Source organism: Desmodus rotundus, chromosome 10 (genome assembly GCF_022682495.2).
Source record: "Desmodus rotundus isolate HL8 chromosome 10, HLdesRot8A.1, whole genome shotgun sequence".
Classification (NCBI taxonomy): Eukaryota; Metazoa; Chordata; class Mammalia; order Chiroptera; family Phyllostomidae; genus Desmodus; species Desmodus rotundus.
Window position 1 is genome coordinate 19,230,556 of NC_071396.1, and position 24,481 is coordinate 19,255,036.

Genomic DNA, 24,481 nt, shown 5'->3' on the forward strand with positions numbered 1-24,481 from the left:
ATCGAAGTAAATGAGTCGAGGCTACGGGTTAGGCTAACTCTGCTTTGGGTTGATGATGGTTTGGTGATGATGATGATGCGCCATCCACAAAGAACCAGATTGTTTGACTTTTCCCGCTTTTTCCCACTGCTGCACTTTGACCTGTGGGTTCCAAGACTTTTAAGTTCAAAGATTCTTGGATATTTCCAGTCTGGAGGGCAGCATGCTGAATGGGCCATCTGAATTCAGCATTTCTTCCCAATTTAAAACAGATTTCTCTTTTACGGCCTCAGTGACCCTCTCCTTGCCCTTCTTCGCTGTTTGCTCAACCCTGGTGTGCTCTCTGTTTGCTCCGCCTTGAAGCTGGGACGAGGCTGCCGAGGTCACAGGGCGAGGTGGCGTCCAGAGGGCTGGAGGGAACAGGCAGTTCTCATACTTGGAGTGTGACCCAAACATCTGTGAATTGAAAGAGGCCAGTCCCCTTTGCACAGAGTTGAGATTGCAACTCTGCTAAACTTACATCGCTCTTTTAAAAAAAAATTGAGAACAACAATTTCTGTGTATTTGGCCTGATTTCCCTCTCTGCTGTTTTTTTTATTTATTTTAAATCCTCAACTGAGGTTATGTTTATTGATTTTAGAGAGGGAGGAAGGTGTGGGGGGAGGGGGTCACCTCAATGAGAGAGAGAAACATAGATCAGTTGAACCTGCAATTTAGGTATGTGCCCTGACTGGGAATAGAACCCACAACCTTTTGGTGTGTGGGGTGATGCTCCAACCAACTGAGGCACCTGGCCAGGGCCCCTCTCTGCTTTTTGAGGTAGAGATTCAAAGGTTTGCTTTTCCTGGTAGCAACATTTATATTACATTTTGGCTCAAACTTGGATAGCGGATCCTTTACCCCTCGGGTGGTGAAGTGCATGGCCCTGGGACAGGTATGTGTGGGGCATGATGTCCTGAGTATCTGGATCCAACCATTCCTGATATCCACACTCACTGGAGGGGCTGGGGGGTGGGTGCAAACGTCTATTCATAGGCATTGGGTTTTGAGGAAGATACTTAACCTCTCTGGGCCTCTGGGCCTCAGGGCCTCACCTGTAAAATGAGGTGATTGGACTGGATCACAGGTTCAGTGTGTCCCTGAGCCCTTGGAGCTGCCTCGGGAGCTGCCAGAGAGGCTACAAGGAGGCCGTGGGCAGACTCCTGGCCTCTGGCCCCAACCTCCATGCTTCCATTTTTATGTGTGTCTATTTCTGAGTGAGATTTTGTTTGAGTAATGGATCCCATGGTTCAGAAACAAGTGTGAAAACCACCTGAAGATCATGAAGTTCCACCAAGACCTAGCACGGGGATGCCTCCCCATTCTCCCTCTGCCTTCAGACCCTGCGCTGCTCCATCCCCTGGGCCCTCCCCACTGTGGTTGCTCCTTTGAGACATACTGTGCAGGGACATGGCTCCCTGGGTCCAACCAAGTCAGCCCCAGCGCAGCCCAACACGGGGCTCTGGCTGCTCACTGGGTAACCTAGTGGTCAGTGCCCCTCTCCTGGAATCCTTAAGACAGTCTCCCAGCTGGAGGGGTGGGCCGGGAAGGTTTCTCTCTGGGTCAGAGCAGGGATGGGAGAGGAAGATGTAGGCTGTTTGAGAAGCCAGCAGTGTGCGCTGCCAGCTATGAGGGCTGGGGCTGCCAGAGGTCGTTGCCTGTTCGTTGGAATCCATCACGGGAGGGCTGCTTTGTGCCTTCCGTACTTGCCATCTTCTGTACACCTGTGGCTTTCTCTCTTCTGCTGGGTGAAAACTTTTACAGCTAATTGGAACATACAAAGTGTGTTCATGTACCAGACTGGCCTCAGCTCACCTGTCAATCAGCTTTATGTGACAACCCTGACACCTCTCTGCGCAGACTCAGCCCTGTGATGTGTGGCCTGGCGTGGGGAGTGCAGGGAAATGCGAGGCCCCACTGCACCCTCTCCGGGCGTCCTCGTGACGTGTGCAGCCCCACACACCTGCGCACCGTCAGGTGGGATGGGGCCAGGCTTAGCTTTGCCTCACCCAGCATTCCTGCTCTCCCTGACTCCCTGTTATATTGTGGGGAAGGTTACTTTGATGCGTTCATTTTTATGATCTTATTCTCAGTAACTACAGGCCATGTGAGAGTGCCCACCTGGAGCTCTTTACACCCTGCCCTTCCTGTCTAGACTTCTTTCCCCAGCATCTCTTTCCTTCTCCCTCGTTCCCCCGTTTCCCAGCCCACCGGGCCTGTGGGTGTCTCAGGGACCACTGTCAGGTGGTAGCAGCATCTCAGAGCCAGCCACCCGTTCTGCTCCTTCCCCATCAGGCGCTGTCCTAAAAAAGTGAAACCCCACCTTACAATTTAATTGTAATTTTTAATTCCCATTTTGAGCCCAAATTTCTCTCCTTTCCAAAACTTTTCCCTCCATCCCACGGCGTCCTCCCCTGCAGCGTCCCATTGGTTGAGGGGCCGGGGTCAGAGTTGAGGGAAATTGCCTCTCTGCAGGGTCAGGAGCTTGAGGACAGCTCGCCGGGCGCACCCGTGTCCCCCCCAGTGTATCAGGTCTCCTTTCGGTGGCTGGGGCGGCGCCTTCTCTCTTGTCGTGATGGGCAGGGGCTGTCCCCGTTTTAAAGTGACTCCTCTTCCAGTGAACGTAACCAGTAAGGCCACCCAGAAAGTCCGTTTGCGTGAGGACGGGGGGAACTCCCTGGGCCCCCAAGGGCCTAAGGAAAGACTTTCCTCGTCATTGATGGGAAACAGTAGCTAGAAAATGCCCTGTTTATTTTAAAAATGAAAAAGGTAGAAGTAAACTGTAAAGTTGACTTTTAAAGCTTATGTAAGAAGAAAATTCCTTTGGCATGAGAAGTGGTCTTACAGAGAGGAAAACATGATTTTAAAAAATTAAGTTATAAACTACCTTTTTCTGCAAACAACTTGAGGATTATGGAAACACACCCAGAAGAGGGGGGCCGGGCAGGGGACCCCCTGACCTCCAGTGTCTGCAGGCGGGCCTCCTCCGTCTGTAAGGGTGGGGCACGGGGAGGCTCTGAGCAGACACAAACTGATCTCTTACAAGCTATGAAAGGCACACGCTTGCTGGAAGGGATGGGGAAGTGAAAGTGCAGGGAGATCCAGCTGCTGGTGGTTGTCTGTCTGAATAGACCTCTCCCACCTTTCTGGGTCACAGTTCTTTGAGAATGTTCCCGTTCCCACTTTGTGAGCTGAAGGAGTGGGGTGGGGGGAGTATCTGGAGAAAGGAAGAGCATTAGAAATGACAGGAGGGGAGAGAAGAAAGCAGGGTCCACAGAAACAGGAGTGTGTCCTTGCACTGGTAGCTTCCTGGGTTCCTGTTTGCAAGACAGGAGCTGGGACCACTGGTAGCAATTTAAAGTCCCGCAACCCTTTGGCCCATGAGACGTGGCGTGATGGTGCCAGTCTCACGGGAGTTTGTCAACATCCTGGACTCAGGAGTCTGAGCTGCTGAGTGTTGGACCTGAACCTGCCAGTACTTGCTGATCTCTTGTTTGGCACAGACCTTTGAAGAGTGTCCCCTTTTTGACCTGTCCCTGGCAGCGCTTACATCTCTCTGCCACAAAGCCCTGGAGGCAAGATAAACGGGATTAATCTTGGGAAGACCCACCACCTCTGGGATGTGCAGACACTGAGGCTTCCTGGGAGGGAAGGAAAGGTTCGTTCTGACGTGGCGAGGCGTGGGACTCTGTCCTGGGCCTTAGAGCTTTAAGACCAGCAGCTAAATGGCGCCTTGGGAAGCGCAGAGTACTGAACCAGCCACTGGAAACCGCCCCTCGCTCTCAGCCCTTGGTTTCTCTCTCGAGGCCAGAGCACCGATGGGGTTGTTGGCGCGCCTCCATGTCCCCCACCCACTTCCTGAGCCCCCATTCTGTGAGTCCTCCCATCAGGACCCTGAGACGACAGGAGTCCCATTTGTTGTCCCCGCCTGTGCTCAGCCTGCTGCAAGTAACTCCTGTTCCACTGGGGAGAAGGGAGGCTCCGAGAGTTTGGGGTTCTCACAAGGCCATGTGGCGGGCACGTGCACACCTGCTAGAAACCCAGGGCTGCGTCCTCCAAAGGCCCAGACTTCCTCACTGCCCTGGAGGTTCGTTTCTCTTCCCCTGGTGGGAAATGGCCACCCTTGGCTTCAGCGTTCACAGCAACTGTCCCACCTGCCCAGTGAGCCACGGTGGGACACCGTTCGGAAGCTCAGGGCCTTAGCTCCAGGCATTCCCTGGCAGAGCTGCCCTAGCAACGGTGTGCACCCACGACGCTCCACCTCCACGTCCAGAGGAGGGGTGTTGGGTGTGAGACCTGGTGGGGAGAGTGGCCTGAGGCAGAGCCCTGGGGTGAGACTGAGCGTGAAAGCCAGGCCTCGTGGACGGCCCTGGAGGTGGTGTGCCAGGACAGACCAGAGGCAGCATCAGCGGGGAGGAGGCAGGAGAGCCGGAGGTTCCAGCCCAGGGGGAGAAGGGACTGATGCCTGAGAGATGCCCGCAGGTCTGGGGTCCAGGCACTGTGCCCCCAGTGGACTAAACCACTGGTGTGGAGGACCCGGGAGGGAACAGGGGACGTCACAGGGGCCTCCCTGCCAACACTGTGTGCCTTGTGTTCGAAGCTGTCGTGGACCAGCGCCCCATCAACCACTGCACCACCGGATTGCACGACTGTGACATACCCCAGCGGGCCCAGTGCGTCTACACCGGAGGCTCCTCCTACACCTGCTCCTGTTTGCCAGGCTTCTCTGGGGACGGCCGGGCCTGCCAAGGTGCGTGGTGACCCTGGTTTTCCTCTCTGCATAACCTGGGAAATGCCCTATGTGGGACCTGCCATGTGCTAGTTCCCGACTCCCCCGAGTGTAAAAGAGCTATTGGCCCAACTCTGATGGTAAATGAGCTGCATTTTTGTCTCTACTAATCTGAACTATGCGTTTTCCTTTGGGGGCTGTTCTCGGGGGAGAAGACACTTGGCCTCCCCCTACTGTTTCGTCCGTGTGACTTGCTTGTTGAGGCAACAATTAGACACCTGCTGTCTGCTAGGAACTGAGGAGGGTGCCTGTCTTTTATGAAAAGAAAACCATCCTCGCATTCTCGGAGCTTACAGTCTGGCCGTTTACTTAATGAGATGTGTGTAGTCACCCCCCTGGCCTGCTGTAGTCGTCTCTCCAGAAGGGGTGCAGTCTCCGTATTGAGTAAGTGGGAGCAGAGTCAGAGGTGCATATACAAGACCCCACAGAGTCCTCACAGACCCGGGAGCTGTCCCCGCTGGCTGCAGGTGGCTCTAGGCGGGTGGCTGTCAACACAGCGCTCCAGTCCCTCGTTTGGCAAGATTAGTTTACGCCACAAAGTATGTCTGAGAGGTCCAGGCTTTTCTAGGATAGATCGTAATTTCCGAGAGACTGCCTCGTCGTTGCTGAGCATGTGCGCTTTCTCTGGTTTCCGAGGTCTTCCTGTCAAGCAGTTACTAGTCTGTCTGTAAACACTCAGACAGTTTTGAAGCTCTCGTTTATCATGAGCAGAATCATCTTATGATACAAAAGAATCCTCCCTTTGTTCGTTTGCAAGCTTGACTTTTCATGGAAACACTGTCATCCAGGTGAAACACACTAGTAAATGCACGAGACAGAAACTGGGGACTTGGCGTTTAGATAATTAACGTTGAGTGAGTTCTAAATCGCTGTTCCCGGATCAGAAGCAGGATCCTCTAGAGTTGAACAAGTGGCTTAAATTTCTGTGTGAACTGCGAATTGCGGAAGAAATCTCATTGTCCTGGGCCTGGGGGCTGTCCTACAGATGTGGATGAATGCCAGCCAAGCCGATGTCACCCTGACGCCTTCTGCTACAACACTCCGGGCTCCTTCTCCTGCCAGTGCAAACCCGGTTACCAGGGAGACGGCTTCCGCTGCGTGCCTGGAGGTAAGGTCTCAGGACCCTCGGAGCTGGCAGGGCAGTGCCTGTGGTGAGTGCTGAGGGCGTGGCCCTGGGGGGAAGGTGAGGTGGGGAAGTATGGGCTCCACGGGAGTCCTGAGGACTGGAGGCAGGGGATCAGAGCGCAGCCCAGTGAACGGGCACGCAGGTGTGTACTGTTCAACCACAGGGTGCCAGACAGGGACCAAAACCAACCACCGCTGCACTGGCAGCCTGGGGTCTGGTGTCCTGGTGACCTGGTCTGGAGCAGCCAGTCTTCTCCAGAGACACAGAAGCAATACGTGTGTATAAATATGTATATTCATATCAAAGAGGTTTATTATAAGAAACTGGCCCACATGATTATGGAGGTTAGAAAGTCCCCAGATCTGCCTCCAGCCAGCTAGAGACTCGGCAGAGCTGCTGGAGCCGTTCCCGGGTGGGTGCTGGCAGGCTCGAGACCTGGAAAAGCCAGAGCTTTCATTTGAGTCTGAAGCAGGAAACAGCCCACGACCCCATCCTCAGGTGGTCAGGAGGGAAGAATCTTGCTTGGGGAAGACCCAGCTTTTTGTTCTGTCCTAGCTTTCTCCTGGTCTGATGAGGCTTCCCCCACGAGGGAGGGCAATCTGCTTCACTCAGTCCGCAGAGTTAATGATTACTCTCGTCCAAAACCCCCTCACAGAAACACCCCAAGTAATGCTCAACCACGTATCTGGGCTCTCTGTGGCCCCATCAAGTGCGCACGTAACAGCAACCATCACAGGTTCCTAGGGTCCTGGGGTGAAGGCTGGGGTGAAGGCCAAGGTGAAGACTCACCAGTGGGCGGGGAGATGCAGCTGGGCCTCCACAGAAGTGTTCGTAGTACCGGTTATACCCGGGCTGTGCAGTGCAGCCTCTAAGGTTGCCTGCTGACCTGAGAGTTGAGTGGAATCTCATTGGGTCATGAGGATGGTGACAGCCTGGGGTCAGTGCCAGGGACTCGGGAGGTGCTCAACACATGCTGCCAGATGAGTGCAATTGGCTGCTACTCTTGTAGAACCTACTGTGTGCTCAGTGCTTTGCATATACTGTTTCATGCCCTGTTTATCACCATCTTTTTAAAGTAGGTGCTAGTACTATGTCCGTTTACGCCAAAACTTACAAGATAAAGGCACAGTCGAGGTCCCGCGGGTAGGAAGACCTAGAGCTCAGTCTCCCACCCAGGCCTGTCGGGTGGACCCCACCTGGTGCCGTCCTCCGAGCACATGGGGTGTGTCAGGAGATTAGTGGAGTGTTGGACACCTCAGACTGGAGTTAGCCTGTCGTGTTAGTAATTATTTTTAATTGCTGCTGCTGTTCTTGGCCAGATATGTGTATGCCACTATCAATGTTTCAGTAAGCGATAAGTGGAAAGTTCCATCTCACCATTTTTTAAAGCAATTAATAACTAAAGCAATGTCTGTCCCCTTTGCTAGCCTGTCAGTGCCCTGAGGACAGGGCGCATGTGCCTTTTATTTGTATGTCCCCAGTGTCTGGTGGAGTATGTCGCCTGTGGGGGGGCTCACAGCTGTCTGGAGTTGTTGAAGGAATAAACAAATGTACCCGTTTGCACTCCTACCAGCGGTACTTACCCACACTCTCAGCAGGATTGGGTGGGTGTGATCAGTTTTTAGGATAGTTGCCCATCCAAAAGGAGAAAACTATCAGATTAAAATTTAGAATTTTGATGTGTAATAGTACATGTTGCTGGTGTAAATTGTTTTCTTCTGCTTAGAATAGTGATCGGCAAACTACCACTCGTGGGTCAAGTCCCGCCCACCTCCTGTTTTTGTGACTGCAGTTTTATTGGACCACAGCTGTGATCATTAGCATATGCGTAGTGTGTGGCTGCTCTCTATCCACCAAGGCAGAGTCCGGGGATTGTGGCAGAGTCTGTAAAGGCTGGCAAAGCCTAAAACATTGACCACCTGGCCCTCGGCAGAAGTTTGCGGACCCCCAGCCTAGAGGAACCCAGGGAGGGCCAACTTTTGTTCCTGAAAATATGGGTAAAGACTGTAGTACTGCCCGTGATTCTGATGGGCAGGTCACAGAGAGAAGACTTCATGATAATTTGAGTCAAGATATTCTAGCGGCTATTAAAAGTGACTAGTATTCATTATCTCCTTCAGCTTGCTTCACGTCTGCAGTTCAAAACGGGGTAGAGCTTTATTTCTTGTTTTGTTCTTTTGAACCTGACCCCTCGTGCCCTCGCTAAGGCTCTGTTGACTAAACAGACAAATCCAGACCTGCAGGCTGGGACAGAAAGACGGACAATGACAAAACCAGTAACAGCTACCTGCTGGGATTGTGTCTGTAAATAGTTTCGTTCCCTTAAGAAAGTCTACATCTAGTTATAGACTCGAGAGAGAATGTGCACTAGAAATGCAGTATTGTCTGTAACCGAAAAAAGTCTAAACGACTGTCAACGGGAGGAATGGACAAATGAGTTTTGGTATAATTCATACGATGAACTAATATACAACATTAAAAATGAAAGAACTAGAATTAATGGGTAAACCTCAAAAACATGTTGAGCCAAAACAAGAAAACTTATAAAGGATAGGTGCAGTATGGTCCCATTTGTATAAAATACGAGCTTGTATGGAAATAAACCTACCTGTGTGGGACCCTTTGTAAGGAAACATAAAATGCCCACGCGGGACTGAGTGAACGGCTTGAACGAGGGGCTGCAATCAGAGACTGTGGAGAGAGTGTAGTAGGAGTACATGGTGGGAGGAAGTATTGTTTCATGAAACGATATTTGTATATATGCCTGTATAAGCGCATGGAAGAGGGGGGAGAGAGAGAAAGAGAGAGTGTGTGTGTGTACTGAATTGCCCAGTGAATTGTATTTTTGTGGATAATTATCGGAAAGTTTGAAAGCCACCATATTAGTTATCTTTTGTTGTGTAACAAATTATCCCACAAATTAGCTTCAAACAATAAACATTTATTATCTCACAGTTTCTGCGAGTTAGAAACCTGGGAGGAGCTTAGGTGGGGTTCTTGTTCAGGGTCTCTCACGAGGCTGTTGTCAGACATAAGCCGGAGCTGTGGTCTTCCCAGAGGTCCATCTGGGGCTGACGGGTCCACGGGCTGTCAGCATCCCTGGTTCCTCACGGACTGGCGACTGAGGGCCTCAGTTGCTCACAGCAGGGGTCTCCACAGGGCTGCCTACGTGTCTTTGAGACCTGGCAGCCCGCTCCCTCCAGAGCTAGTGGTGAGAGAGGACCCAAGAGGGAAGCCACAGTCTTTTGTAACCTAATCTTGACACGACAGTGCTGTCGCTTCTGCTGACACCATTAGCCACAGGCTGACCATCTAACAGTGGGAAAAGGCACCGCATAAGCGTGAGAATACCACCAGGAGATGGAGATTGGGTGAACGTAGGGCCTCTGGCCTCACCTGGACGGTGTTTGGGGAGTGTCAGGACGCGAGTTGGGGAATGTGGGGAGCTATGAGAGGGTCAAAGAGGAGAGTGAGAAGTCCTGGGCTGGACATGGGAAGCGTGGTGCTGAAGGGCAGATACCGCACCTGTGGGATTGGATCCGCTCTCCACGGCAGGCTCCAGCACGCACGCACCAGCATGGCCTCCTCGGCGCACACCCGCACAGAGAGGGCAGCGAGAGTCCAGCAAGTAGGGAGGAGGAGCACTTAGGAGAGAAAACACAGAGTGTTGTTGTTTGTGTTACCGTTTGCACTTTATTTCAAACAAACCCTGCGTTAGAAAATCTTGAATTTCCCAGTTAGAGCTGGAAGGGGCTCTAGAATTTCTGGAATTCATCTCCTTTGTTTTATAAATAACGGACGTAAGGCCTGAGTAATTTCTTAGTTTTACAAAAAGATTTCTTGAACTCTTTATATAAAATTTTTAATAGAAATTTTCTCAAAATTGAGTAAGAGGCTTTTAAAAGAAAAACATTCTTAAGGCTTCTTGTGTTGGCTTAGATTATTTTTATTATGGGTAAATCTAAGAACCAGCTTGTTTTATAACTATAACGTCAAAACACGTTTATAAATTAAATAAAATTACAAATCGTAAAGTTCCAGTCAACCTTCATTTAACGTGCCAGACAGCTGTCTGAGATGAAGCCGGTGTCCCAGCTGTAGGCTGCGCTGCGAGATTCCAGTCTGCCTGCAGAGAGGCTGTGATATTGCTCATCTGAAAGACAAGACTCCCCGACCCCAGCCCTCCGCTCACGCCGTCCCATTTCCGTCCTCCCTTCGTAGTTTAATTCCTCAGACAGGCCCTCTGGAGTTACTGCATCCACTTCCTCTTCTCACATGCCCTTTTTTCCTACCATTTCTTTATAAAATGAAACTTAGATACAGAAAGTCATACAGAACAAATGTATAGCTCAAGGAGTCATTCTACGTTGACCCCTGTAGCTACTACCACTCAGGGCCAGAAGTAGGACTTGTCCGGCAGCCCCGGCAGCCCCTCCAGGTGCTTTGGCCCAGTCAGAGCCTTCCTTTGCCCAAAGCAGCCACCTCCTCAACTTTTACAATAATCACGTCCTGGCATTTCTTCATAGTTTATCATAGTGTGCATTCCTAGACACTAGAGGTTTAGTGTTCCTCATTTTCCTGTCTGTAGCTCCCTCCTCCAGCCTTCCTTTTCCTTGCATTTTGTGTATTGAAGAACCCACAACTGAGCCAATGGACTTCCCCACGGGCTGGATTTTGCTGCTTGTCGCTCACTCACGGTGCTTTCAACATGCTGGTCCGCTCTGACATTTGTGGACGTCAGGGGCTTGATCAGACTCAGGTTCAGTCCTTTCGGCAAAACAGCAGGTGGCACATCACCTTACATCCGAAGCACTTAAAGTCTGCTCACCTCATGCTTTGTGTCGGTAGGAGCCATTTATGATTATGGCCTCGGTCCATTAATTTCTAGAGAGTGGCAAACGGTAAGATTCTGGATCTGTCGGTTCTCATTTACAGGTTGAAGTTGACGCGCATTGCGTAGGTCCTTTTATTTCTACTGGGTGGCGAAAAACGTGATAGTCTAATTGTGTTGACTCTTTCTGTCATTTGTTAGTTGGAGTACTTAAAAAACGCTTCCCCTCGTCTACCCTTTCGTTGCCTGGGGGCACGTTTCATGAAAAGCAGGACAAATGCTTGGGTTTTTCCCTTTTTTGCTAGTTGTCAGGACAACAGATTAATTCCTAATCAGCCATGAAGGTGACCGACTCATTTTGAGGTTTCTAATACCATTGTAAACTCATGGGCCTCAGTTGGTTGTCATTATTATACTCCTGTGGCTCAGAGTCCCTCCCATCTTTGGCCCATGGAACCTCTTCAGTTGGTCCCTGGTCCTTTTTTTTAAAAAAAAATGTTTTATTGTTCAATTACAGTTGTCTACATTAACCCCCACCACTCCCCCCAAACCCTAGCCAACCCACCTCCCTCCCTTGCTTCTACCCCCCTTGGTTTTGTCCATGTGTCCTTTATAGTTGTTCCTGAAAACCCTTCCCCCTTTTCCCCCTGGTCCTTTTGACTCGACCCTAGTAGCCTCTGATAGCTTGCTTGCTCTCTGGTATGACAAGGTGAGTGGGTTCATGTGTATTTCCTGCCTCAGAACTGGAGCCAGCCACTTCTCCATGAAGCCCTGGTTTTTTTCAATGGAAACTGGTACTGCAGGGCCACAATCTCAGCACTAGGGATGCTCAGACAGAGAGCTAGGAACACCTTATGAGTTCACGCTGATATTTCCAGTCCAAATTCACAACTATGGGATTTTTCTTAACCGCTTCTGGATTGTATCTGTAGCTGTTTTCTTCCGCGGGGAATCCCGGTTCTTGCAGCCAGTGATGAGATTAGAATAGACCACGATTCCTTATTGGCTTTATCTCACACACTCACCCAACAGTCTGAGAATAACGCTACCAACGCTACCACCACCAGTACAATTTCTGAGAACAATGAAAAGCTTTTTGCATCTGCTCTCTGCATCCCCCCACCTTATTTTTATGGTTGCACCTCTGTTGCCTGAGCGTGTAGCCATTATATTCTCTCCCTTTCAACCCTCCTTTGGTCTTAGTTCAAGGAGGAACTATATTGCCTGTTACTGGTCCTTAAGTCAGTGTCCTCTGGTTACGTGATTGTCAGAAGCTTCCTCTCTGGCTGATTCCTCGAAAGGGCTCATGCAAGCAATATTGTGTGGTTCACTTTCTTTCCTTGACTGTCTCAAATTCCTTCTGACATAAAGTATGATGGTCACAAATGCAAACGATAGCCAAAAGACACTTTTCCCCTTTTTAACCTAGGTGCTCAAAGGACTTTTTCTTTACCTTCTATGGTTCCTTCAGAAGTTCAGTAGTTTCACTAGAATCTGGCTTGGCGTTGGTCGTTCTGAGTCTGTATCACTAATTATACTGTGTGTTTTTTCACCTTGTCATTTCAAGTCTTTATTTTTTATTATCAGGATTTTTTTTCTTGAATTAACAGCGTCAGTGTTTGTTCTTTCCTCTGTTTGGTTTACTTCTTCAGGGGCTCCCATTTTTTGTGTTGAACCTTCCCTGCCTGTCCCCAGTCTTGGTCCGCTTCTCAAATTCATTCTATCACATTTCTTTCTGGCTTCAAGCATTTTCCTCATCTCCACCCTCTGCTCCTCTTAAAGCATAATGTCTTGTGTCTCCTCACTTTTATGTTCCTTCTAGTTTAGTCTTCATTTCTGACATGATTTTTTTCTTTTATTTCTACTTCTTTCCTGAATTCTGTTGCCTCATTTCCTGAGTTTGTCAAATTCTGATTCATTTTGTTCTTTCATGTTTTATAGCGTTTTCTTACTCTTTTTGGTTATTTTGAAATAATAGAAGGTTGTCGTTTCGATCTGTCCAGTTTACATGTCTTTCCTGCACTTTCATTGTCTGTAGGGTTGTTTTCTACTCTTTATTGTCTTTTTGCTTATTGTTACTTTATATTGGATTTGACTTCCGTGTTTACTATTGCTTGTTTTTATGTGAAGCTTTGTGTTCCCGAACTATCAGAAAGGAGCTTGTTTCAAATACCTTTTCTAACTGGCAGAGCTTCCTCTTTTGTTCTCTTGGCAAAGTTCTTAAAAATACTTCAACTTTCATCAAGATGTCCTGGCTCTGTCCCCTCCCCCACCTGTATCTGGCTGTCTCCTTCCTTCTCCCTGCTGTCTTCATCAGGCTGGATTGAGCTTCCCTTCCCAGCACTTGCTCCCACTGGGGGGCCCTGCCAGCCAGATAGTGTTGAGAATTGCTGCAGGGTAGATCTCCCAGCCCCTTGAAGCTTTTCCTCCCAAGTGGGTAGGAAAGCCCTCTGAACTTCAGGGGCTACATTCCGCTTTGCTCTCTGAGAGCTCTTAACGGTTTGGGGTTCACCATTTCCCAGAACTCTCAGAGGCCTGTTGCTTCCCTCCACTTTGTCCTCACAGGCACTGATCCCTGCGGCTGCTGCTGTGGCCTCCCCTGCTTGTATCTGGGGTTCACAGGACTCTTTGTCACCTCACTTCATTGTAAATGTTTTCCACAGATTTGAGGGTCGGTGTCTAGTTAATCTGTGCGTAATTAGATTCTAAAACGGGATGGTTACCTTCTTCCCAGAGTCCCTGTTGCTCTTGAACCACTGCTACCTGGCTGTGCCCTTGCCCCCAACTCCACCCCCACCCTAGAGCTACCCCAGGAAAGTCCCCAGTGATGCCCATTGCTCAGATCTCAGACCTCACCTTTCCCAGTCACACCTGGTACAGTTGATCCCGCCTTCCCTCCCGAAACACTCTCCCCATTTGGTGCCCAGGGCACCCATCGCTGGCCTGTGTGTCACTGGGGGACAGCTAGTCTTAGTCAGTGGATGAGGGACTTAGGGAGACCTAACTTGCCCGAGGCCCCCAGCTAACTGGTACCACAGCCAGGACCAAGTGTGAGTGTTTCTTAAGCATCTGTTACGCACTCACCGCTGTGCTCAGCCTGTGAACAGTGAGGTCCCAGCATGGAGGAGTTCACACTATCAGTGGGCAGGAAATGGGGCCGTTTGTAATTCCTAGGGAACCTGTAAGTGTAGCCAGGGGCTGGAGATCCTGGGGAGAGACCCCAGAGAGCTGGGGAGCATTTGCATGGCTTTGCAGGGTGGGTAGGATTTGAACAGAAGATGGGGTGGAATAATGAGGAGGAGAGGAGGTTAGGCAGCCAGGGGGAGGTCAGGCCTGAAAACCAGGCCCCCGTGGCCCGCTGATGACTCCCAGCTCGGTGGTGTCACAGCTGGGCCTTGCAGCTCCTCCATCCCGTCTTTGCTCCAAGGCCTCTTGCCTGAACCCAGGGGGCTTTGTCGGCCACCGTCCCTGACACCCCAAAATCAGCCTGCAAACCTGCAGCCTTAATCGGTCAGCCCTTCACTCAGGCTGCTGGGCTCAGCCCCATGCTGAGCACGCTAGGAACAAGCAGGTTTGTCGCCCTCGCGTCAGGCGAGCCCTTGACCACGGGGCACAGGCGCCCTCCTCTGCACCCACCGCAGCCTGTTCGGACTGGCCAGCCACTCACACTGCCACCCTGAAGGGGTCCTGGGCACCCCAGGCCTCTTCCAGCTCTGACCCTTGCTGCTCGCAGGGCACCTGCTCCTGGCAGGTTTCGGTAGATGCTTATAACACAGAGTCAGGATGCCAGGGGCCGTGGCGCTCCTGATTTAGGAAACATCATGAATGCAGTAATGTTGACACCTGCACTGGCAGGACGTTGGGAGATGTCAGCACAGCAGGGGGATCCAGGACCAGTTCTGCGTGATGAGACCGCGCGCAGACTGGAGGTGTGTTTTCTCATCCTGCGGTTTCATGGCTTTTTGCTTCCGCAGACCTTTCGCCCTGCTCTGGTTGCTAGTTCACTCCCCACTCTGGGCCTTCTCCTTCCTCCCCCGCCTGTCAGGATTGGGGATGCGTGTCAGGAAGAGGCTGGAAGAGCGCTCATAAGTAGAGGTGTCTTCATCATCATCTGGCAGTGTTCTCAGTAACCCCCCGGGAACATGAGGATAAAGACCACGTCACACTGACACTGTCTCCTTCGCTGGTAAATCCCCATTCCGGGAAATCTGGCAATCTTGGACTAATACGCGTCCATCTGGCAGCCGATGAGATGAGGCCACGAGCCAGGACGTCTGAACCCCAGTTGAGCGCCCGCGTGGTTGTCCCTCCATGTGAGCTCCTCGGAGGGCGCGTGCAGAGGCCACCAGGAGCAGTGGCACCTGGCAGAGGAGGGGGGTGCAGACTCTGCAAGAGGAACTGAACCAACCCTTCCTCCCCGAGTTCCTCCACCCAGCAGTAGATCAGATGCTGCAAGCGCTATTTAAAATAACACAGGCGAGGGTCTTTAATCAGCAAGGGAAAGGGATACAAATCAAGAGATTGAAAATGTGGGTTTTTTTCCTGATTTCTTCCTCTTTGTCATTTTCCTCTCCTTTTCTTTGTCCCCAACCTCAAGAAAAGCCACCCTAGACTTCCTGCTGTTCCCAGATAAGTATCAGGTCTTGCAGCTTCTCCCTGTGCAGATCAAACTCAATGAGTAAAAAGAAGCTTGCCTGATTATCATTTTATCAACCGGAAGCAAGGCCAGGAAATGCATCTTTATTGCCCCATCCCCTGTCCCCCACCCCTGGCCCTTAAACTCCCTCTGGGGCCTGGAGCTCCCACTGGAGCTGCCGGCCAGGCTGAGAACCATCCCGAGAAAACCAAGGATGTCTCAGCTGTCCCTAACACAGGAATTTCCATGTCCTGAGTCACTATTGAGGTTTTTCGTACCACTGTGAATTCTAGATCACTTGAGGTTTTGAATGTCGGCCAAACACCGTGTTAACACAAAACCGTGAGCCCGCCTCCCTTAAAGGTTTGGGACAGCGTACACAGAACACCAGGCCGTTTGCTGGCTGCAGAGGCAGCACCGTGTACAGACGTGGGTGGGAGGAGAATGAGTTTGTGGGCCCCAGATAATTTTGGCCATTGGAAATATCACCACTGACAATGTGTCTAGTGTGTGTGAGCTGTCGTGGGTGCAGAGTTGGGGGGCTGGCTGTGGCCCCTTCTCATTTGGTGTAAAAAGTGTGGCTGCCTGTTGCACGGGATTATGGTGAGAATTAATGTGTGAATGGAGACAGCTTGTATGGAAACTCTAAAACCCTGTGCAAATGTAAGATTGAAGTAAATGCCCTATGTCCCAGAGTGAACAAAACCCAACACTTTTATTCTGAACCAGATGGCTTATTTCTGGCCTTGTTTGGCTCTTGTTACATCAGATTTGTTTTTGTTTTTTGGTTTTTTTTAAATTAGCCTTTGGGACAAGAGAGGACGCATACACAGTGTTCCCTTGACAGGTTCCACTGCACTTCCCTGGTAGGCTCACTGCCGCTGCCGCTGTCGAGGGGCAGCCACATCCAGCCAGCGGCCGGAGCACTGGCAACGTGGCCAAAAAGTACTTTAGACATTTATTGGCAACATGTGCACCGAGCGCCGATGTGAGTGTGGAATGAACGCTCAGCCTCGTGCAGGTGCGGCTCAGTGAAGGTGGGCGGGGACCGAACGCTCCGTCCGTGAGCGTCGTCTCATCACGTTGTCCTCGCTGCTCAGAGCGTTGCTGTGAGATTAGTTACTGCTCCCACCGCCATCCTGCCGCTGAGGGATCCCGGCTTCCCCTGCACCGGTGACAGGCTCCAGATAACAACAGGAGTGCTGGAGTGGAATCACAAACATTTCGCAGAGAAAGAATCCTTGAAATACACAATGTCAGTGTTCTATTACTACAGTATATACTATAGTACCACTTTACTGTACGAATTAGCATGTTTATATAAAACTTCCCCCAACACAACTGGTGCCCTAGAGCGGAGGCTGACAACTACAGCACCCCCCCCTCCACCCGCCCCAGGCCAGACCTAGCTAGTGCCCATTTTTATAAAGTTTTATTGAAACACTCATATGTTTATGTACTAAGCTTCGTTGCTTTCATGCCATAACCGCAGGGTTGAGTAATCGTAACAGGGAACATGACCCCCAAAGTGGAAGCTCGGCGGGGCTCTGCCCCGGGTCTGCGTGGCCGCATCTCCCCGTGAAGGCCGGGGACAGCGCATGCGCGCACCTTGGCGCTCACCTTCGGAGAGCATCTTGGCCTCCCCTTGTCTGTCCCATCCCGGGCCCCTTTGTCAAGGCTGTGGCTGGACCGCCACTGTGTTCGCCGTTCCCTCGCTCCAGGCTGTGAGCTCCGGGGGGCGGGCCGTGGTCATTCCCTGGGCCACGGAGAGGCAGCCACTCGCTGCCTCGGAGCCTGGACTGGGCCCAGGGAGGCCAGGCAGGACTTGTCCCTGTGACAGGCCACGGTGGCAGAGCCTGGAGGGCCCTGGAGAAAGGGAGGAAACACCTAGCAGTTTAAAGGGTTAACTGGGGAGGGGGTGGGGGCTCACACAGTGAGCAGCCTGTGGAAAGGCCTGGCAGAGGGGCAGCTGACAGCGTCCCGTTTGCGGGGTGTGGGCAGTGCTGTTCCTGCTGGTGTCTGGGCTCTGCCATGCAGGGCAGGTGGGGGGCACCGCAGGCCTGTGCTCTGGGCCCTTGTGCTGGCCGGACTCTGGCTGTGTGGAAGCAGCCACAGCGCCATGTAGGATCTGGGAGTTGTTTATTCCAGGCCACAGCTTGTTATCAGCAATTCCCCACAGATCCGGAAGTATTTCCGGCTCTGGGATGTGAGTTAGGAGGCCATGTTTTGTGCCAAACGTTGAGTGTGTCATTAAAGAGACACACACATGTCAGTGAGTGTGCCCTCTGCCTTCCGTCCCCAAATCTTTGACTGTGACTCAATGTAGGTAGTCAAGAAGTTGGATTTTTGAAAAAGACAAATTTAAGAAAAAGCAATTTTTTAAATTTAAAACAAGTGTCAGTGCTATCCATCAAATCAGGCATGGGAGGCAAACAGAATGTGGCAAACCACACGCTACTCAGCCACAGAAGGAAGGAAGTGTGTGCTGATAACGAGGCTGCAACCTGAATCAGAAACTTTCTGCCGAGTGAAAACAGCCAGACGCAAAAGCTCACGTGTTGTGGGATTCCATTTATATGACGTGTTCAGAGTAGCCACAGAGCAGATGGGTGGCCATTGGGGCTGGGGTGAGGGAGGTGGGGAGCCACGGCTCGGGAGGTATGGGGTGTCCTTTGTGGGAAATGTGCTGGAACTGGATGGAGGGGTGGCCGCCCAGCACTGTGACTGCTAAATGCCCCTGAATTGATCACTTAAAATGCTTTGTTTCATGTTATGTTGATTTTGTTACAACCTTTAAAAGAAAAATTGCCAGGAGAGAAAAGAAAATGCAAATATAATCCTTTTGACTATTCAGTCCATTAAATAACAAAGATGTTTTGAATTTTAAAAAACTGGTAAAGGCAACTGAGTGGTGCCCAGGTAGCTCAGAGTTAGGTGTGGGGACTCGCGCAGCCGTGGCCGCGAACCCCGACGGTGGCACAGCTGACGTCTCCCCTTTGCTTATCTTGACAGAAGTGGAGAAAACCCGCTGCCAGCTCGAGCGAGAACACGTCCTGGGGACAGCCGGGGTGGCCGGCCTACAGCGACCCCTGCCCCTGGGGCTCTTTGTGCCCGAGTGTGACGAGCATGGGAACTATGTGCCCACCCAGTGCCACGGCAGCACTGGCTACTGTTGGTGTGTGGACCGAGACGGCCGTGAGCTGGAGGGCACCAGGACCAGGCCCGGGATGAGGCCCCCCTGTAAGTTGGGGCAGCGTGTGCTTGGGCCTAGGCCTCAGACAGGCCTGCGGACCAGGTTCCCAGTGCCTGTGAGCATCTCTGGGGGGCCCTACCGAGGACACAGGTGTTGCTTTCTGCTGCCCTCGGTCCTGAGAACTCCCCTGGCTTAAGCCCATTCCCTCCCTCCCTCTCTGCCCTCTGCACCCCTCTTCTCTGTCTCCCTTGGCAGTCACCCCACTGCTGTCCATCTCCCCCTCACGCTCTCTCCCCCTACCCTCCCTCCTTTTGTGTGCGAGTGACTGGTGTGCACGCTGTGGCTGGCAGCAGAGAGAGCACGTGCCCCTATAGCGGGCAGCCAGGTCTTCCATTGTCCCCACACTGGGACCCAGCAGGCTGGTAGGAACCCTGGGGCCCAGCCTCCTCAGGTAGCGGGAAGGAACTGTTCTTGCCCTGAGACCCCAGCCTCCTCCACAGTTGTGCCCGGGGGCCTCTAGGCCGCAGGCCATGTAGAATGCAAGCAGATTTCAACAGCTGTGGCTGTGGGACCCAGGTGTCCCGATACCTGTCCCGTGCCGTTACCCTGCAGCACAGACTACCTGTCCCCTCCTGGGATCCTCTTGTCAGGTGAGCCAGGGAGCCATGCTCCAAGACAAAGCTAGCAGTGAGGAGGCAAGCCCAGCCCCAGGGAGAGTCAGCCCCTGGTCATCACATGCTCTAGACAGCCCAGAGGGGCATGTTGCCCTTGTGGGCCTGAGACCGCCCACCGTGGGCCAGGGAGTGTGGACCAGTTCACTGACAGCCTGTGCCGTACAAAGCTCAGCAGCATCCGCCGCACGGAGCTCACTGTAGGCAGGGCTCTCAGGGCTGCCACATCGCTGTTCACTGTTGTGGCCCATGTCCAAAGCAGGCACGCACAGCAAGGTAACTTCAGTTTCTGTGACAGCCCTGCGCCGTCTTCTTCACAAACGCCCTTTGAGGTCTTTTTGCTCCCGTGCTTTCAGATATAAAATGACCTTTGTGTGCCTGCGGTCTGTGGTGGCACGCAGGTGACATGACCTGGCATGTGGGTGCGTGTGCATGAGTGTGTGTGGGTGTGCATTCCTGCTGCACTCAGGTCTTGCTCACTGACCTCTCCTGCCCCCTAGGTCTGAGTACAGTAGCTCCCCCGATTCACCAGGGACCTTCAGTTCCTCCCGCTGTGATCCCTCTGCCCCCTGGGACCCACTTACTCTTTGCCCAGACTGGGAAGATAGAGCGCCTCCCGCTGGAGGGAAGCACCATGAGGAAGATGGATGCCAAGGCTTTGCTCCATGCCCCGGTGAGTGCTGGCTGGCTTGTTGTTCCTGGTGACACTTCGATGACCTAGGGACACAGCGGGGTGTAGTCAGACCCCCTCTCAGAGAAGCCTGTCTCGGCCATGTGCCCTCTCCTGCTTTGCCTGTCATCGTGGCACTTGGCATGCCTGACACACGCATGTCAGTGCATGTGCTGTGGATTGGACGTGTGCCTTCCTGCCAAGAATAGGGGACCCGAGACGAGAAACTGCCCATCTGTTTCACGGACTGTTCGTTCTGTGGTGCGGTTCCAAGACGGCGCTTGGCGCTCAAACTGTGCTCACTGTACACAAGTGTGCGTGGTCTGGGTGTTCTCCTGCTGCCTTGGGAGACGGGAACCCCAAGGGATGTTGCTCCTCTTCCTCAGCAGTCTCCCACACACGCACAGTGGGGACGGGTTAGGTCTCTGAGAAAGTCGTTCCCCCGAGGCCAAGGGGAGAGGCTGAGTGTCCGTGAGGCTCTGGGAAGCCGAGAGTGGAGGTGGGAGGGTGCTGACGCACAGCGTGAGTGTCCCCTGTGTGCTTTGGGCTTACTCATTCATTCCCACTTCAGTCAGTTTAACTATATCCCTTGGTGGTGCATCACACTCTATTTCTGTTTCTGCCACTTTTCATCATCCCGACCTGATGTTTTATGACCGTTCAACACGAACTCTGCTTTCCCTCCTCCCCCTGCCCCTGGCAGCCGGCCTTCTGCTTCCTGTCTCTGTGAACTTGCCCTTTCTAAGCACCTCATGGAAGTGGAATCACACAGTGTCTGTCCTTTCGTAACTGGCTCACGTCACTCAGCATAACGTCCTGAAGGTTTGTCCGTGTTGTAGCAGGTGTCAGAATTTCCTTCTTTTTAAGGCCAACGGTATTCCATCGTGTGGACGTGCCACATGTTACTCATTCGTTCATCAAAGGGTGGGGTGGCTTCCACCTGTGGCTGCTGTGAACACGCGTGTGCAGATATTTGTTCGAGTCCCGCTTTCACTTCTTTTGGGTATGACCCAGATGTGGAATTGCTGAATCATGTGGTAACTCTGTCTTTAATTTCTTGAGGACCTGCTGCCATTTCTTTTCCCCCAACAGCAGCGCCATTTCCATTCCCACCAGCAGAGCACGAAGCCTCCAGTGTCTCTGCCACCTGGCCAGCGCTTATTTTCTGCGCTTCTTGGCGGTGGCCGCCCTAACAAATGTGAAATGCTCTCATTGCGGTTTTGATTTGCATTTCTCTGCTGATGAGTGACAGGGAGCATTTCCTCATGCACTTGTGGACCGTTTGTGTATCTTCAGGAAAATGTTTATTCATATTCCTTGCCCATTTTATCACTAGGTGGTTGTTCGTTGTTGTCATTATTGAATTGTACGAGTTCTTGATATATTCTAGATATTAAACCCCTTATCAGATCCATGATTTGCAAATATTTTCTCCCCTTTCATGGGTTGCCTTTCACTCTGTTGATTGTGTTCTTTCATGCACAGATGTTTTTAATTTTGATAAAGTCTAATTTATTTATTTTTGTTTTTAATGTCATATTCCAGAAATCATTGCCAATCCAAGGATATGAGGCTTCCCCCTTGTGTTTTCTGCTAAGAGTTTTATAGTTTAGCTCTAACGTGGAGGTCTCTGATTTCATTTTGAATTGATTCTTGTGTGTGGGGTGAGGTGAGCATCTCTGTGTCCTTTTTGACCTGGCTCTTGAGGGAAAGGTGTCTGCTGAGAACCCCGATTTTCCCACTCAAAGGCAATCCTGCTCCTGCACCTCTGTGGTCCCCAGAGCCTCACTTTGCATTTCCACGTACATTGCAGAGTAAGCTTGTCAGTTCCTACTCACCTCCCATCCCCAAAGTAGGCCTGCTGGGATTTTGATAAAGATGGCTTAGAATCTTTAACTCTATTTAGAGAGAATTGGTACTTCAGCAATAGTGTGTCATATAGTCCACTACACTAATTACCTCTTCATTTATTTGGGTCTTCTTTAATTTCATTCCACATTGTTTGGTAGATTCAGTGTGGAATATGGCAGATTTTAAAGTATTCCTAAATACTTTGTTTTTGATGCTATTGTAAACATTATTGTTTTCAAATTTTATTTTTTGCTAGTAGAGATACAATTTTATAGTGACCTTGTATCCTGCGACCTTGCTAGGTTCAATAATTACTTATAATAGTTTTATAGATTCCCCAGGATTTTCAACATTAACAATCATATTGGCTTGGAGTAGAATGGTTTTACCTTTTCCCAATATTTATGTCTTATATTTCTTTTTTTAATGATCTTCAGGTAGGCAAAAATTTTTTTAATGATTTTATTTATTTTTAGACAGAGGGGAAGGGAGAGAGGAAAAGAGGGAGAGAAACATCAGTGTGTGATTGCGTGTTGTGTGCCCCCTACTGGGGACCTGGCCCACAACCCAGGCATGTGCCCTGACTAGGAATCGAACTGGCAACCCTTTGGTTTGGAGGCTGGCACTCAGTCCACTGAGCCACACCAGCCAGGGCATGTAGACAAAATTTTTTTAGGTGATAAACAAAAAGCATTAGCCAAAAGAGAAAAGATAATAAATTGGACTTAATAAAAATTAAAACCTTTTTCTCTTCAAAAACACTGTTAAGCAAACGAAACAGTGAGCTATATACTGAGAGTAAATATAACATACACACATGTGCATAGGTAGATGACAAAAGGGTTTTATCTGAAATATGTAAAGAACTCACACAACTCAGTAACAAACATTTTAAAGTGGACAGAAGACCAGAAGACACTTTATAAAACGAAGCACAGAAGCACATGGGCTACTGTTAAAAGGGTCACTGTGGTGCCTGCGGGTGGCCCGCTCTCACCCCTGGTCTGTGCTTCCAGGACAAAGTCATCATTGGACTGGCCTTCGACTGCGTGGACAAGATGGTTTACTGGACTGACATCAGCGAGCCCTCCATTGGGAGAGCCAGTCTGCTTGGCGGGGAGCCCACCACCATCATCCGGCAAGGTAGGTGAGGGAGGGCCTGTCTTCTGTGGAGTGGACATCGCTTCCAGGATACGGGGACTTCCGAGGGGCTGGGTCTTTCCAGCGTTCTCTGAGGAGTCCTCCGAGGACTCGTCCTTGAACCGGGAACACCTCAGCTGGGATTCGTTGCTAGTCGAAGAAGAAGAGACTCAAAGTCAGGTAAGCGCGTGCCCTTCTCTGAAGCTATGCAGCCAGTTTTGATGAACAGTGAAGGCCAAACCCAACCGTTCAGTGGGGGTGTGCGTTTCTCCCTCTGGCGGCTGAGCGTGGAATCAGTCCTCAGAGCGTGTGCCCACTGTGTGCTGCTAGGGCTTTCCCGCTGGCAGCAGGCACACGAACCACACAGACGGAGGGTCACAAGCACACTGGCCAACGCTGCCCGTGACAGCTGAGCTTATTCCCAAGACTGTTCACGATAAGGGTTTGTCACGTCACCCCAGTGAAGAGGGAGTCTCCTTTTCTCTACCTGTCCCGCACCCCGTGGGCTCGGACTGTCCCAGAGGAGCCCAGCACACCCGGCTGAGTTCTTGCTGACTTGCCTTTGTTGCAGAACTGACAGCCAAGTTCACCATGGTTTGGCACAGGCTGCTACCCCTTAACCTTTAACCTCAATTCCTTAACTTAGGGATGCTGTTGTCAGCAAAGGACCCTATGCATTATTTTAATGTGCACATTAAACAAGTCAACACTATTTCACATGGATGTGTTCTGTCAGCATTGAAGAGCGACCGTTACAACAAAAATCCAAGGGCTTTGTAAAAGTCCCCGTGTGCTGGGGCGGGCAGCTGACTTCAGGAATGTTCAGTCCAAAGATGGGGTCCTGCTGGTGGTGCCTGTGTGAAATCATCCTGCTCCCTCCACAGAACACTCAAGTCAAAGCTACCACTTTAGAGTAGATGGCCTCACTTGGTATTTCTCTTTACTTGACTGAATGAAGCTTTTCCAATTTCCTGAGTAACATTTCCCAAACAGTTGATTTTCCGGAAGGTTCCTTTGCCCGTGGAGCAGCCCTGGGGGCATTTTTCCCTTCCTTGGATCCCTCTTTGGTAAGAGATGATGCCACAGGCATTCAGCTGAGGCTGAGACGAATATGACCAGCTTTGGACGCAGACACCATGTCCTTTTTTGGAAGCCAATGTGCTATTTCAACAACATCTGCTAGTTTTCATGGTTTGGTTTAACGAACAGAAGTTTGGAAACGTCTTTTCGCATCCTGTCTCTCTCTGTTAAAAATGTGCTGTGATCTGTGATTTGACTTGGAAACCCAGCGGGAGAGGGGCGAGGGTCCTCGCTGCTATTTCTGGTCGCTTCCGAAGCTGACTACCATCCAAGAAAGCTGTAAGGCCCGTCAGAAGCATTCCAGATGGGGCCCATTGTGGGGACACAGTAAACCCACGTGTGACCTTTGCAGAAGGAAGGGAATTGATTTTTGTTAGTGAAAAAGAGAGCAAGGAACTTTTACTTAAGCCTTCCTCCTGGGGCAGGTCGGTACATCGCTGGCGAGTGAGCGTGGCAGCGGGCCTCTCTTTGTCTTG

General features: G+C 51.1%; 1 protein-coding gene across 1 annotated transcript in view; it reads left to right on the top strand.

Annotated features, from left to right (window-relative positions):
- Window positions 1-24,481, top strand: part of NID1 (nidogen 1) — a 68,626-nt gene that overhangs the window by 36,502 nt on the left and 7,643 nt on the right. The window contains exons 11-15 of the mRNA XM_024561867.4: window positions 4,619-4,768; window positions 5,793-5,915; window positions 18,413-18,640; window positions 19,765-19,937; window positions 22,802-22,928. Coding sequence (XP_024417635.2) covers window positions 4,619-4,768; window positions 5,793-5,915; window positions 18,413-18,640; window positions 19,765-19,937; window positions 22,802-22,928 — 801 coding nt within the window. The remainder of the gene's footprint in view (window positions 1-4,618; window positions 4,769-5,792; window positions 5,916-18,412; window positions 18,641-19,764; window positions 19,938-22,801; window positions 22,929-24,481) is intronic.